Raw genomic sequence first — 14,840 nt, 5'->3', positions numbered from 1 at the left:
GATTTTCATCGAGCACCTTGTAGGCATATACACAGAATAATCTGCACAAAGACGAAAAGTTCTAGGTGTTAAATCAAAGGGGAGGAATGGATTGGAAAGAAGCATGCTAATCAAGAGGAGAAGGAAGGAAGTATGTACCTGCAACTCTGCAAGAGATGAGCGGAGAAATTTATAGAGGCGTTCAAGGCAGCAGGGCAAGGGCGAGCTGAAGGCGGCGGTCTCCATTGGCCTTGGACGCCTACAGCAAGCACATATGCTGTTGGAAATATGCCCTAGAGGCAATAATAAAATGATTATTATTATATTTTCTTGTTCATGATAATTGTCTATTGTTCATGCTATAATTGTGTTATCCGGAAATCGTAATACATGTGTGAATACATAGACCACAACATGTCCCTAGTGAGCCTCTAGTTGACTAGCTCGTTGATCAACAGATAGTCATGGTTTCCTGACTATGGACATTGGATGTCATTGATAACGGGATCACATCATTAGGAGAATGATGTGATGGACAAGATTCAATCCTAAGCATAGCACAAGATCATGTAGTTCGTTTGCTAGAGCTTTTCCAATGTCAAGTATCATTTCCTTAGACCATGAGATCGTGTAACTCCCGGATGCCGTAGGAGTGCTTTGGGTGTACCAAACGTCACAACGTAACTGGGTGACTATAAAGGTATACTATAGGTATCCCCGAAAGTATCTGTTGGGTTGACACGGATCGAGACTAGGATTTGTCACTCCGTATGACGGAGAGGTATCGCTGGGCCCACTCGGTAATGCATCATCATAATGAGCTCAATGTGACCAAAGTGTTTGGTGATGGGATCATGCATTACGGTACGAGTAAAGTGACTTGCCGGTAACGAGATTGAACGAGGTATTGGGATACCGACGATCGAATCTCGGGCAAGTAACGTACTGATTGACAAAGGGAATTGTATACGGGATTGATTGAATCCTCGACATCGTGGTTCATCCGATGAGATCATCGTGGAGCATGTGGGAGCCAACATGGGTATCCAGATCCCGCTGTTGGTTATTGACCGGAGAGTCGTCTCGGTCATGTCTGCATGTCTCTCGAACCCGTAGGGTCTACACACTTAAGGTTCGGTGACGCTAGGGTTGTAGGGATATGAGTATGCAGTAATCTGAAAGTTGTTCGGAGTCCCGGATGAGATCCCGGACGTCACGAGGAGTTCTGGAATGGTCTGGAGGTAAAGAATTATATATAGGAAGTGCAGTTTCGGCCATCGGGAAAGATTCGGGGTTACTGGTATTGTACCGAGACCACCGGATGGGTCCCAGGGGTCCACCGGGTGGGGCCACCCATCCCGGAGGGCCCCGTGGGCTGAAGTGGGGAGGGGAACCAGCCCCTGGTGGGCTGGTGCGCCCCCCTTGGGGCCCCCTGCGCCTAGGGTTGGAAACCCTAGGGTGGGGGTGCCTCCACTTGCCGTGGGGGGCAAGTCTCCCCCTTGGCCGCCGCCCCCCAAGGAGATCCCATCTCCTAGGGCCGGAGCCCCCCTAGGGGGCCTATATAAAGGGGGGAGGGAGGGCAGCCGCACCCAAGTCCTGGCGCCTCCCTCTCCCCTGCTACACCTCTCCCTCTTGCAGAAGCTCGGCGAAGCCCTGCTGCGATCACTGCTGCATCCACCATCACGCCGTCGTGCTGCTGGATCTCCGTCAACCTCTCCTTCCCCCTTGCTGGATCAAGAAGGAGGAGACGTCTTCCGCTCCGTACGTGTGTTGAACGCGGAGGTGTCGTCCGTTCGGCACTTGGTCATCGGTGATTTGGATCACGACGAGTATGACTCCATCATCCCCGTTCTCTTGAACACTTCCGCTCGCGATCTACAAGGGTATATAGATGCACTCTCCTCTCATTGCTAGTTGACTCCATAGATTGATCTTGGTGAAACGTAGGAATTTTTTTTGTTTTCTGCAACGTTCCCCAACGGTGGCATCATGAGCTAGGTCTACGCGTAGTTCTCTTTGCACGAGTAGAACACAAATTTGTTGTGGGCGTAGATGTTGTCAACTTTCTTGCCACTACTAGTCTTATTTTGCTTCAGCGGTATTGTGGGATAAAGCGGCCCGGAATGACCTTACACGTACGCTTACGTGAGACAGGTTTCACCGACTGACATGCACTAGTTGCATAAGGTGGCTAGCGGGTGTCTGTCTCTCCCACTTTAGTTGGAGCGGATTCGATGAAAAGGGTCCTTATGAAGGGTAAATAGAAGTTGGCAAATCACGTTGTGGCTTTTACGTAGGTAAGAAAACGTTCTTGCTAGAACCCTATTGCAGCCACGTAAAACATGCAACAACAATTAGAGGACGTCTAACTTGTTTTTGCAGCAAGTGCTTTGTGATGTGATATGGTCAAAAGTTGTGATGAATGATATATGTGATGTATGAGATGATCATGTTGTTGTAATAGGAATCACGACTTGCATGTCGATGAGTATGACAACCGGCAGGAGCCATAGGAGTTGTCTTAATTTATTTATGACATGCGTGTCAACATAAACGTCATGTAATTACTTTACTTTATTGCTAAAGCGTTAGCCATAGTAGTAGAAGTAATAGTTGACGTGACAACTTCATGAAGACACGATGATGGAGATCATGATGATGGAGATCATGGTGTCATGCCGGTGACGAAGATGATCATGGCGCCCCGAAGATGGAGATCAAAAGGAGCAATATGATATTGGCCATATCATGTCACTATTTGATTGCATGTGATGTTTATCATGTTTTTGTATCTTATTTGCTCAAAGAACGACGGTAGTAAATAAGATGATCCCTCATAACAATTTCAAGAAAGTGTTCCCCCTAACTGTGCACCATTGCGAAGGTTCGTTGTTTCGAAGCACCACGTGATGATCGGGTGTGATAGATTCTAACATTCGAATACAAGGGTGTAAGCCAGATTTGCATACGCAATACACTTAGGTTAACTTGACGAGCCTAGCATGTACAGACATGGCCTCGGAACACGGAAGACCGAAAGGTCGAACATGAGTCGTATAGAAGATACGATCAACATGGAGATGTTCACCGATGATGACTAGTCCGTCTCACGTGATGATCGGACACGGTCTAGTCAAGTCGGATCATGTATCACTTAGATGACGAGAGGGATGTCTAATCTGAGTGGGAGTTCATTAAATAATTTGATTAGATGAACTTAATTATCATGAAATTAGTCTAAATACACTTTGCAATATGTCTTGTAGATCAAATGGCCCACGCTAATGTCAACCTCAACTTCAACGCATTCCTAGAGAAAACCAAGCTGAAAGATGATGGCAGCAACTATACGGACTGGGTCCGGAACCTGAGGATCATCCTCATAGCTGCCAAGAAAGATTATGTCCTAAAATCACCGCTAGGTGATGCACCCATCCCAGAGAACCAAGACATTATGAATGTTTGGCAGTCACGTGCTAATGATTACTCCCTCGTTCAGTGCGGCATGCTTTACAGCTTAGAAGCGGGGCTTCAAAAGCGTTTTGAGAAGCACGGAGCATATGAGCTATTCGAAGAGCTGAAAATGATTTTCCAAGCTCATGCCCGGGTCGAAAGATATGAAGTCTCCGACAAGTTCTACAGTTGTAAGATGGAGGAAAATAGTTCTGTCAATGAGCACATACTCAAATTGTCTGGTTACACAACCGTTTGTCCCAGCTGGACATTAACCTCCCGGACGAGGCGGTCATTGACAGAATCCTTCAGTCGCTCCCACCTAGCTACAAGAGCTTTGTGATGAACTACAATATGCAATGGATGGAAAAGATCATTCCTGAGGTGTATTCAATGCTGAAATCAGCGGAGGTAGAAATCAAAAAGGAACATCAAGTGTTGATGGTGAATAAAACCACTAAGTTCAAGAAAGGCAAGGGTAAGAAGAACTTCAAGAAGGACGGCAAGGAAGTTGCCGCGCCCGGTAAGCCAGTTACCGGGAAGAAGTCAAAGAATGGACCCGAGCCTGAGATTGAGTGTTTTTATTGCAAGGGAAAGGGACACTGGAAGCGGAACTGCCCCAAATACTTAGCGGACAAGAAGGCCGGCAACACTAAAGGTATATGTGATATACATGTAATTGATGTGTACCTTACCAGTACTCGTAGTAGTTCCTGGGTATTTGATACCGGTGCGGTTGCTCATATTTATAACTCAAAACAGGAGCTGCGGAATAAACGGAGACAGGAGAAGGACGAGGTGATGATGCGCGTCGGGAATGGTTCCAAGGTCGATGTGATCGCTGTCGGCACGTAACCTCTACATTTACCTACGGGATTAGTTTTAAACCTCAATAATTGTTATTTAGTGCCAGCTTTGAGCATCAACATTGTATCTGGATCTCGTTTAATACGAGATGGCTACTCATTTAAATCCGAGAATAATGGTTGCTCTATTTATATGAGAGATATGTTTTATGGTCATGCCCCGCTGGTGAATGGTTTGTTCTTAATGAATCTCGAACGTGATGTTACACATATTCATAGTATGAATACCAAAAGATGTAAGGTTGATAATGATAGTCCCACATACTTGTGGCACTGCCGCCTTGGTCACATAGGTGTCAAACGCATGAAGAAGCTCCATAAAGATGGACTTTTGGAGTCTCTTGATTTTGAATCATTTGACACATGCGAACCATGCCTCATGGGTGAAATGACCAAGACTACGTTCTCCAGAACAATGGAGCGAGCAACCAACTTATTGGAAATCATACATACTGATGTGTGCGGTCCAATGAGTGTTGAGGCTCGCGCTAGCTATCGTTATGTTCTCACCCTCATTGATGACTTGAGTAGATATGGGTATGTTTACTTGATGAAGCACAAGTCTGAGACCTTTGAAAAGTTTAAGGAATTTCACAATGAGGTAGAGAATCAACATGATCGAAAAATAAAGTTCTTACGATCAGATCGTGGAGGAGAATATTTAAGTCATGAGTTTGGTACGCACTTAAAGAAATGTGGAATCATTTCACAACTCACGCCGCCTGGAACACCTCAGCGTAACGGTGTGTCCGAACGTCGTAATCGCACTCTATTGGATATGGTGCGATCTATGATGTCACTCACTGATTTACCGCTATCATTTTGGGGATACGCTCTAGAGACAGCTGCATTCACTTTAAATAGGGCACCGTCTAAGTCCGTTGAGATGACACCGTATGAATTATGGTTTGGGAAGAAACCTAAGTTGTCGTTTCTAAAAGTTTGGGGATGCAATGCTTATGTCAAGAAACTTCAACCTGAAAAGCTCGAACCCAAGTCGGAAAAATGCGTCTTCATAGGATACCTTAAGGGAACCATTGGGTATACCTTCTACCTTAGATCCGAAGGCAAGGTCTTTATTGCCAAGAACGGGTCCTTTCTAAAGAAAGAGTTTCTCTCAAAAGAAGTAAGTGGGAGGAAAGTAGAACTCGATGAAGTACTGCCTCTTGAACCGGAAGGTAGCGCAGCTCAGGAAGATGTTCCTGTGGTGCCTGCACCAACTAGAGAGGAAGTTAATGATAATGATCAAGGTACTTCGGATCAAGTTGCTACTAAACTTCGAAGGTCCACAAGGACACGTTCCGCACCAGAGTGGTACGGCAACCCTGTCTTGGAAATCATGTTGTTAGACAACGGTGAACCTTCGAACTATGAAGAAGCAATGGCGGGCCCAGATTCCAACAAATGGCTTGAAGTCATGCAATCCGAGATAGGATCCATGTATGAAAACAAAGTTTGGACTTTGACAGACTTGCCCGATGATCGGCGAGCGATAGAGAATAAATGGATCTTTAAGAAGAAGATGGACGCGGATGGTAATGTTACCATCTATAAGGCTCGACTTGTCACTAAGGGTTATCGACAAGTTCAAGGGGTTGACTACGATGAGACCTTCTCACCCGTAGCGAAGCTGAAGTCCGTCCGAATCATGTTAGCAATTGCCGCATACTATGATTATGAGATATGACAAATGGACATCAAAACGGCATTCCTTAATGGCTTTCTTAAGGAAGAATTGTATATGATGCAGCCGGAAGGTTTTGTCGATCCTAAGAATGCTAACAAGGTATGCAACCTCCAGCGCTCCATCTATGGGCTGGTGCAAGCATCTCGGAGTTGGAACATTCGCTTTGATGAAATGATCAAAGCGTTTGGGTTTGCGCAGACTTATGGAGAAGCCTGCGTTTACAAGAAAGTGAGTGGAAGCTCTGTAGCATTTCTCATATTATATGTGGATGACATACTTTTGATGGGAAATGATATAGAACTTTTGGACAGCATTAAGGCCTATTTGAATAAGGGTTTTTCAATGAAGGACCTTGGAGAAGCTGCTTATATATTAGGCATCAAGATCTATAGAGATAGATCGAGACACCTCATAGGTCTTTCACAAAGTACATACCTTGACAAGATATTGAAGAAGTTCAATATGGATCAGTCCAAGAAGGGGTTCTTGCCTGTATTGCAAGGTGTGAGATTGAGCTCAGCTCAATGCCCGACCACGGCAGAAGATATAGAAGAGATGAGTGTCATCCCCTATGCCTCAGCAATAGGGTCTATTATGTATGCCATGCTGTGTACCAGACCTGATATAAACCTTGCCGTACGTTTGGTAGGAAGATACCAAAGTAATCCCGGCAAGGAACACCGGACAGCGGTCAAGAATATCCTGAAGTACCTGAAAAGGACTAAGGACATGTTTCTCGTATATGGAGGTGACGAAGAGCTCGTCGTAAAGGGTTACATCGACGCTAGCTTCGACACAGATCTGGATGACTCCAAGTCGCAAACCGGAGACGTGTTTATTTTGAATGGTGGGGCAGTGAGCTGGTGCAGTTGCAAGCAAAGCGTCGTGGCGGGATCTACATGTGAAGCGGAGTACATGGCAGCCTCGGAGGCAGCGCATGAAGCAATCTGGATGAAGGAGTTCATCACCGACCTAGGAGTCATACCCAATGCGTCGGGGCCAATCACTCTCTTCTGTGACAACACTGGAGCTATTGCCCTTGCCAAGGAGCCCAGATTTCACAAGAAGACCAGGCACATCAAGCGTCGTTTCAACTCCATTCGTGAAAATGTTCAAAATGGAGACATAGATATTTGCAAAGTACATACGGATCTGAATGTCGCAGATCCGTTGACTAAACCTCTTTCGCGAGCAAAACATGATCAACACCAGAACTCTATGGGTGTTCGATTCATCACAATGTAACTAGATTATTGACTCTAGTGCAAGTGGGAGACTGTTGGAATATGCCCTAGAGGCAATAATAAAATGATTATTATTATATTTCCTTGTTCATGATAATTGTCTATTGTTCATGCTATAATTGTGTTATCCGGAAATCGTAATACATGTGTGAATACATAGACCACAACATGTCCCTAGTGAGCCTCTAGTTGACTAGCTCGTTGATCAACAGATAGTCATGGTTTCCTGACTATGGACATTGGATATCATTGATAACGGGATCACATCATTAGGAGAATGATGTGATGGACAAGACCCAATCCTAAGCATAGCACAAGATCGTGTAGTTCGTTTGCTAGAGCTTTTCCAATGTCAAGTATCATTTCCTTAGACCATGAGATCGTGTAACTCCCGGATGCTATAGGAGTGCTTTGGGTGTACCAAACATCACAACGTAACTGGGTGACTATAAAGGTATACTACAGGTATCCCCGGAAGTATCTATTGGGTTGACACGAATCGAGACTGGGATTTGTCACTCCGTATGACGGAGAGGTATCACTGGGCCCACTCGATAATGCATCATCATAATGAGCTCAATGTGACCAAAGTGTTTGGTGACGGGATCATGCATTACGGTACGAGTAAAGTGACTTGCCGGTAACGAGATTGAAAGAGGTATTGGGATACCGACAATCGAATCTCGGGCAAGTAATGTACCGATTGACAAAAGGGAATTGTATACGGGATTGATTGAATCCTCGACATCGTGGTTCATCCGATGAGATCATCATGGAGCATGTGGGAGCCAACACGGATATCCAGATCCCGCTGTTGGTTATTGACCGGAGAGTCGTCTCGGTCATGTCTGCATGTCTCTCGAACCCGCAGGGTCTACACACTTAAGGTTCGGTGACGCTAGGGTTGTAGAGATATGAGTATGCAGTAATCCGAAAGTTGTTCGGAGTCCCAGATGAGATCCCGGACGTCACGAGGAGTTCCGAAATGGTCCGGAGGTGAAGAATTATATATATGAAGTGCAGTTTCGGCCATCAGGAAAGATTCGGGGTCACCGGTATTGTACCGGGACCACTGGATGGGTCCCGGGGGTCCACCGGGTGGGGCCACCCATCCCGGAGGGCCCCGTGGGCTGAAGTGGGGAGGGGAACCAGCCCCTGGTGGGCTGGTGCGCCCCCCTTGGGCCCCCCCTGCGCCTAGGATTGGAAACCCTAGGGTGGGGGCGCCTCCACTTGCCTTGGGGGGCAAGTCTCCCCCTTGGCCGCCGCCCCCCAAGGAGATCCCATCTCCTAGGGCCGGCGCCCCCCTAGGGGGCCTATATAAAGGGGGGGAGGGAGGGCAGCCGCACCCAAGTCCTGGCGCCTTCCTCTCCCCTGCTACACCTCTCACTCTCGCAGAAGCTCGGCGAAGCCCTGCTGTGATCACTGTTGCATCCACCATCACGCCGTCGTGCTGCTGGATCTCCGTCAACCTCTCCTTCCCCCTTGCTGGATCAAGAAGGAGGAGACGTCTTCCGCTCCGTACGTGTGTTGAACGCGGAGGTGCCGTCCGTTCGGCACTTGGTCATCGGTGATTTGGATCACGGCGAGTACGACTCCGTCATCCCTGTTCTCTTGAACGCTTCCGCTCGCGATCTATAAGGGTATGTAGATGCACTCTCCTCTCGTTGCTAGTTGACTCCATAGATTGATCTTGGTGAAACGTAGGAATTTTTTTTTGTTTTCTGCAACGTTCTCCAACATATGCGGCCATCATATGCGGGGGCCGGCACGCGGCGGCTTGCGCTCGGATGCTGCAGCTGCACGCAGCGGCGGCCACAGCGCACGCGCTGCCAGCACGCTCGGCGGCCACCATGCACACGCTGAAGCACGTGACGCCTGCGGCTGCACGGAGCGGCCACGAGGCAGCCGTTGGGGAGGGGGTGGTAAGGCGAGGGAAGTGACGCCTATGAGCCTGCTCCGGCAGCCCCACCTAGGGCGGCCACCGCAGCTCCAGCACCCCGTCCACCGCGACCACCGCCTCCTTCTCCACATCCTCCGCGTCCGCATCCACTTCTCTCTTCTTCTCCACTGACGGAGCGCTTCCTCCATGGCGCCCGCGGACCCGCCCCCGCCCCCGCCGTTATCGGAGGGGAACCGCCTCACGGCCCCATGACGTCGGTGCGGGTGGACGCCGGCAAGCGACGGTGGAGAAGGCCGAGGTCCACAGAGCATCGCTGCTGCGTCGTGAGGATGCGTTGCCGCCGGAAGAGAAGAGAAGGCGGCCGGCACGAGAGAGAAGGGGATCAGACAGACGAGGGGAGGAGGAGACGTGCTTGCGAAGGAAAAGGAGAGAACGAGGGGCTCGATGCGAGTGCCAAAGGCACGCAACCTCTTTTCCTCCCACCTGACCGAGCGATTTTTCCCAGCGTGTCTTTCTCTCCGTTTGACACAGTAAGTCGGTACAGTAGAATCGGGACAGGTGGCACATGCGAGAAGACCCCCTTGATGCACACCTTATTGTTTTGGATAGTCGTCTCCTTTTTTTTAAGAGTTCTTGTACACAGCGACAACGTCGTCCAATCCCCTCGCCGTCGATTCTAAAAAAAAAATCCCTTGCTGCCAATTGCTGGCCCGATTCTTTTTTCGCCCAATCGCTAGGTGACGACGTGGCTATCGCGGGGAGGCGCTCTTGATGCACGCCTTATTGTTTTGGATAGTCGTCTCCTTTTTTTTAAGAGTTCTTGTCAACTTACCACCAATGTTACCGGCAAAAAACATTAACAGAAATGTTACCTATAAAAAAAACTTACCACCAATGTTTATGCAAAAAAAACTTAGCACCAACGTCACTCTTGTTGCCAAAAAAAACCAGTTTTTTTAGGCAAAAATAAATAAATCCGGAGTGACCATCGGCCCCAATCACAACAGCGTCGAGCCCAATCAACCATTAATGCGAGCCCACATCCCCCTTGCGGCAAGCAGGTGTAGGAACTGGGCCCTTGTATGATTCAGCCCATCAAGCCGTGTTCTGGTGGCTCACGTGACGCATCGTCTGCAGCTCAAAAAAAAAAAAAACGTGACGCATCGTCCAACCGCACCAATATCTCCAGGGTAAGGGAGGAGCGGCGATCCGTCGGTGGCGAGGTGGACGGCGAAAAGGAGGACGAGCATGGCCGACGGGAAGGACCTGGGTGCCGCGGCGGCCGCGAAACCCGACCCCGATGAAGGGCAGCCGGATCTGGAAGAGGAAGGTGAGCTCGAAGCCGCCGCCGGCGGCGGCGGCGAGGAAGAAGAGGACGTCGACGTCGACGGCCTCGCTAGCTTCCTCGAATTCGAGATCCTCTCCGGATCCAGCGAGGAAGATCCTCTCGACGTAAGTGCGCTCGATCTCTCTTTCTCTCCTAATTTCCTTATCGAGTATTGTCGTGATTGGGGATTCGATTGCAGCAGCTGGAGGAGGGCGAGGAGGAGAAGGAGACGGGGGTGGATGATGAAGCGAAGAACGGTAAGAGGAAGCAAGATTCGCTGTCGGACGGAGATGGCAGCGGCAGCGAGGACGAGCGTCAGAAGAGGGCGAGGAAGGAGAAGGGAAAAGGAAAGGTTTTGACAGAGGGGCCGCCTCAGATTGACACGGGCATGTTCACCAACGTCCCCCCGGAGCTGTTCCTGCAGATCTTCAAGTTCCTCTCCTCGGAGGACCTCATCTCGTGTGCCCTTGTGTGCCGCTTCATGAACGCCGCCGCATCTGACGAAACCCTTTGGCGCCGCTTGTAAGCTACTAGCTAAATATTGCCCTACTGTTCCAATTTGTGAATTTGGCTAACGTTTTTTTACCCCTTTCTGATTTTGTAAGGTATTGTATGAGGTGGGGCCTGTCCTCTAATGCTACCTCTAACGCGAAACTCAGGGAGTGCGCTTGGAAGAGCCTCTACATTCAGGTAGTCCCACCTGTTTTTCCTTTAATACTTCTAGTTTGATCTCGTTGAAGCCATGGGCATTGACGATCAAATCGCACAAATTAGCTTCGAAGTTCATAAGCCATATCCATTTAGTTTTATGTGAATATTCCATATAATTTGAACTAGTACCTTTTTTCCAGAATAAGTGCATGTACACAAGCAGTTGAGTGTACAGAACTACTGATTCTGTTATGATAAGAGCTAAATATTTCATTTTCATGTTGCAATATATGCATTTGCTAATGATGTTATTGTTGTTCTTAACCCCAGCAAGACAGAGAAGATATGGTTGAATTCGTGAGATATACCCCTACAGAATTCAAAGAGTACTATATCCAGATGCAGGCTGCAAAAAGGAGTCAGGCACCCCTTCCCTCAGAAGTAATCACTGATTTATTGGCTTTATTATCTCTTTTTTATGTGTAAATTTCACAAAACTACATGTTCAGTGTACAAACATTGGAGAGGAACGATTTCACTATGCTACATATTTAGTGGCTGTTTTTATCACAAAAGTACAGATTTTATGGTGGACTGAAATTCTTGTGAATGTCCCTGATGTCCCAGGCCCATAAGCAAACCTCCCCAAAATGGTTTTCTCAATCTACTTGCTGAAGTCCTCATTTTCTTGAGTGGGTTGGCAACTTGGCACAACCATTTTGATGTGGGTACAAGAAGGGAAATTAGGCCCCAAAAACCTGTTCTGCACAAGAAACCATGAAAGTTAGGGCAACAGGAAACCTGTAGTTCTGTGACAAAATGCCCCGTAAAAATCTGTAGTATATGAAAAAGTTCCTTAAATATGTAGTTCCATCATAGTAGTATGAATCTCTAGTTTTGCGGAATTTACTCTTCATCAATCTATCTTGCAGTCTCACATTCCAAAGAATTATCTTTTGTTGGCCTAAACTTAAACCTTTCTTGTCTGAATTTTAAAGGTTAACGACGACAAGATTGTTCTTGATAAGACAGTAGCTGATCAGGTGTCTAGTTGGAAAAGCCGCAGAGGCCTTACCGATGATGCAGTCAAGGGGCATTCTTGTTCCGGAAGTACTTGCTACTATAAGCAGATTGGTGATGCTTATATCTGTGAGAAGACTGGTCGTGTACATGGTATATTTATATTTCCTCACTCACTTGTCACATATAATTGTTCATGCCTGACAACGTTGTTTTCTGCTGTTTTCAGTCTGTGATGATGCCTGTCGTGAATTTGTCTTGGACCAAGCTAGCGGGTTACTTGTCTGTACGATATCTGGGCACTGTTTTGAGAGATTTTTATGTCCTGATGACGAGTGGGACACTTGTGATGCTGTAAGTCCCAATGCATGGCATATCCTCTTTTATCCATAAAAACTTTGCAATGGCCATATATTGTAAGAATGTACCTGATATGGGTTTGAATGATCTTACCTGAGCGAATTCATCTTTGTCTGATCCCGTACTTATCACTAAGCTTTACTTTTTGGCAATTTTAGGATCAGCAGCAAGGTGGCGTGACTGATGAAGCAGAGCCATTCATGGGATCTGGACGATTTGGTACTAATTCAAGTTTTATTTACTGAGAAATTTTCTTCCATCATGCATGTTGCGTTTTATTCTTGGAGCAAATTTAAATATTGTGGAGTTGCTATGTCAGATTATGAACGAAGTAGATTTGGACATTTTTCATGTTACAGGGATGTCACACATCAAGCTGTCGATTTATAAATCGGAGTAGTTACTTATTAGAAATATAAATGCCCGCTTCTGCTGCTATGGAGTGTTTGATCATGTTGCAGAAGATGGCGTAGTTTCTGTTTTTAGGGGGAGAAAGTGGCTTAGTTGCTAGGTGATATTTTGTTATCTAAAATGTGCTTACCCAAGTGGGCCGGCCATGGCCAAAGAAGAGCACTGTGGAAGTGAAAGAGTTGCAATTCCTATATATTACTCCCTCTGTAAAGAAATATAAGACGTTTATATTTCTTTACAGAGGGAGTACTATTGCTATATAACCTACTAATAGTGGTACTCTGGTAGTGTGGTAGATAGTCCTCTATTGTAAATGGAAATTCATTGTTTGTGTTTGATAAGTTTGTTGATTCATTGCAGTGCTTTGAGTTACTGATCCATGTTTTGCTTCTGTGAACAGCACGAGCTTATCAGTTGGGTTACAGCTGTGCCGACGAGAAGGAACTTGAGCATGCTTTGCGGTTCTGCTGATATTCTCCCGGGGATTTGATCCTTCAGACCTTCACTCGTGCTCGCTACACGAGAGCAAGTTTTTGGTTGGCAAGGGAAATAAGCTGCAGGAAGCTCTATACTATACGCTTTACTTGATCTCGACCTCCGGGGATGTGCCTATGAATGCAAAATCAGCAGAAATGCTGGTATGCTTTTCGATCAGTCGAGGGAGCTAATATGCTGTTGTGTAGTTTCCTAAATTATGAGCGATGTATCCTAATAGTAATAAAATAAATGCTTGACCACTTATCCACTTGTAATCCCCACAACAGTGCCTATTTGTGGCACTGTAACCTATTCACTGAAGTGGTCGAGGCATGTATGAGGTTGCTGTTTTTTTATTTAGCATACAAATCAGCAAGTTTTTCACCTTCTGGTTTATCTTTCTGTTCTATGTTTGGTGTGTACCACCGTACTGGCGTAACAATGGATTGGATGGCGTGCTGGTAGGTTTGCTGATCGCTGCAGCTGGATGGACCTAGCTAAGCTCCATCCAAAGTTTTTTTTTTTGGTAACGATCGTGTGGCATAGAGGCACAAGAGTAGATGGTGGGCGAAAAGAAAACCAGCAGGCTTAGGTTAGGCTTTTGAATGCATTCTCTCCAATTTTATCGGAAAAAGCTTCCCCTCGTCCGGCTGATTATAGCCTGTGCATCAACCGTTTAGGCTGCTTGACACGTGTCCCTGTGAGCCATGCATCCTTGTTGCACCTTATCCCCTTATGCCTTCATTTTTGGGAAATCTCAGCAAGCGCCGTCAACCATTCGTCCTTCACTCTCTTCCTCCCAACTCCCATCTAACACCGTCGGAGGACGCAACCGCCAGCCCCTTTCTCCTTTCCTCCTCTCTCCTTAACTCTCTTTCTCTCTCTCCCAGCTGAGCTCCCATTGCGCTCCGCCGCCAGCCCATTTTCTCTCGTTCTCTCAACAAACAAGCTCTTATGATGCTCTTTTCTTGCGTGCTTTTCTGCAACAAGAGCTATGTTGCAAAAATTTTATAAAGAAAATTCTGCAATAAGGCCTCTGTTACAAAAAATATTCTACAACATGACCTATGTTGCGATTTTTTTTGCAACATGCAAAACTTTTCTACAACTGGACTAATGTTACAAAAATAAATTCTGCAACAAGACTTGTGTTGCAATGATGAAGGCACCGCTCATCTGCTCGATGCGCTAGATCTGACGGCTCACGACCCGACTGATCTTTTAAAAAGATCAGCCGACGGACGCGTAGCACGGGCCAAAAGAAAAAGATGTTGCGTGTGATGATCTTAGGCCTGTCACGTTTAGCGGAGGAATAACCCGCGCTTCGCATCGTCCAGCCCAGCAGTCCATTGGGTTGGCCCCGTGCTCCGGGTTTTTGATTTTTTGCCGCCATTTATTTTGTACTTTGACAATTTGCCACTGGTTACTTTGTCTGATATTTCGCCACATGTTACTTTGGACTTTG

At 46.8% G+C, this 14,840-nt stretch overlaps 1 protein-coding gene across 2 annotated transcripts; it reads left to right on the top strand.

Moving 5' to 3' along the window:
- The first annotated feature begins 10,283 nt into the window (after positions 1 to 10,283).
- Positions 10,284 to 13,763, top strand: LOC119329393 (F-box protein SKIP31-like). Of its 2 annotated transcripts, none has more exons than XM_037602434.1 (8): positions 10,284 to 10,581; positions 10,659 to 10,978; positions 11,062 to 11,146; positions 11,438 to 11,548; positions 12,106 to 12,280; positions 12,357 to 12,481; positions 12,646 to 12,706; positions 13,299 to 13,763. In XM_037602434.1, exons 1-8 carry the CDS (start codon positions 10,378 to 10,380, stop codon positions 13,367 to 13,369), a joined length of 1,152 nt encoding a protein of 383 aa, XP_037458331.1. In that variant the 5' UTR covers positions 10,284 to 10,377; the 3' UTR covers positions 13,370 to 13,763. The 2 variants fall into 2 exon arrangements, with proteins under 2 accessions (XP_037458331.1, XP_037458330.1); XM_037602433.1 differs by having other exon boundaries at positions 10,656 to 10,978.
- Positions 13,764 to 14,840: the final 1,077 nt, after the last annotated feature.

This window comes from Triticum dicoccoides, chromosome 7A (genome assembly GCF_002162155.2).
Source record: "Triticum dicoccoides isolate Atlit2015 ecotype Zavitan chromosome 7A, WEW_v2.0, whole genome shotgun sequence".
NCBI classification, from domain to species: domain Eukaryota; kingdom Viridiplantae; phylum Streptophyta; class Magnoliopsida; order Poales; family Poaceae; genus Triticum; species Triticum dicoccoides.
The sequence above is the reverse complement of the archived record's forward strand: the minus strand, read 5'-3'. Positions and strand labels throughout refer to the sequence as shown.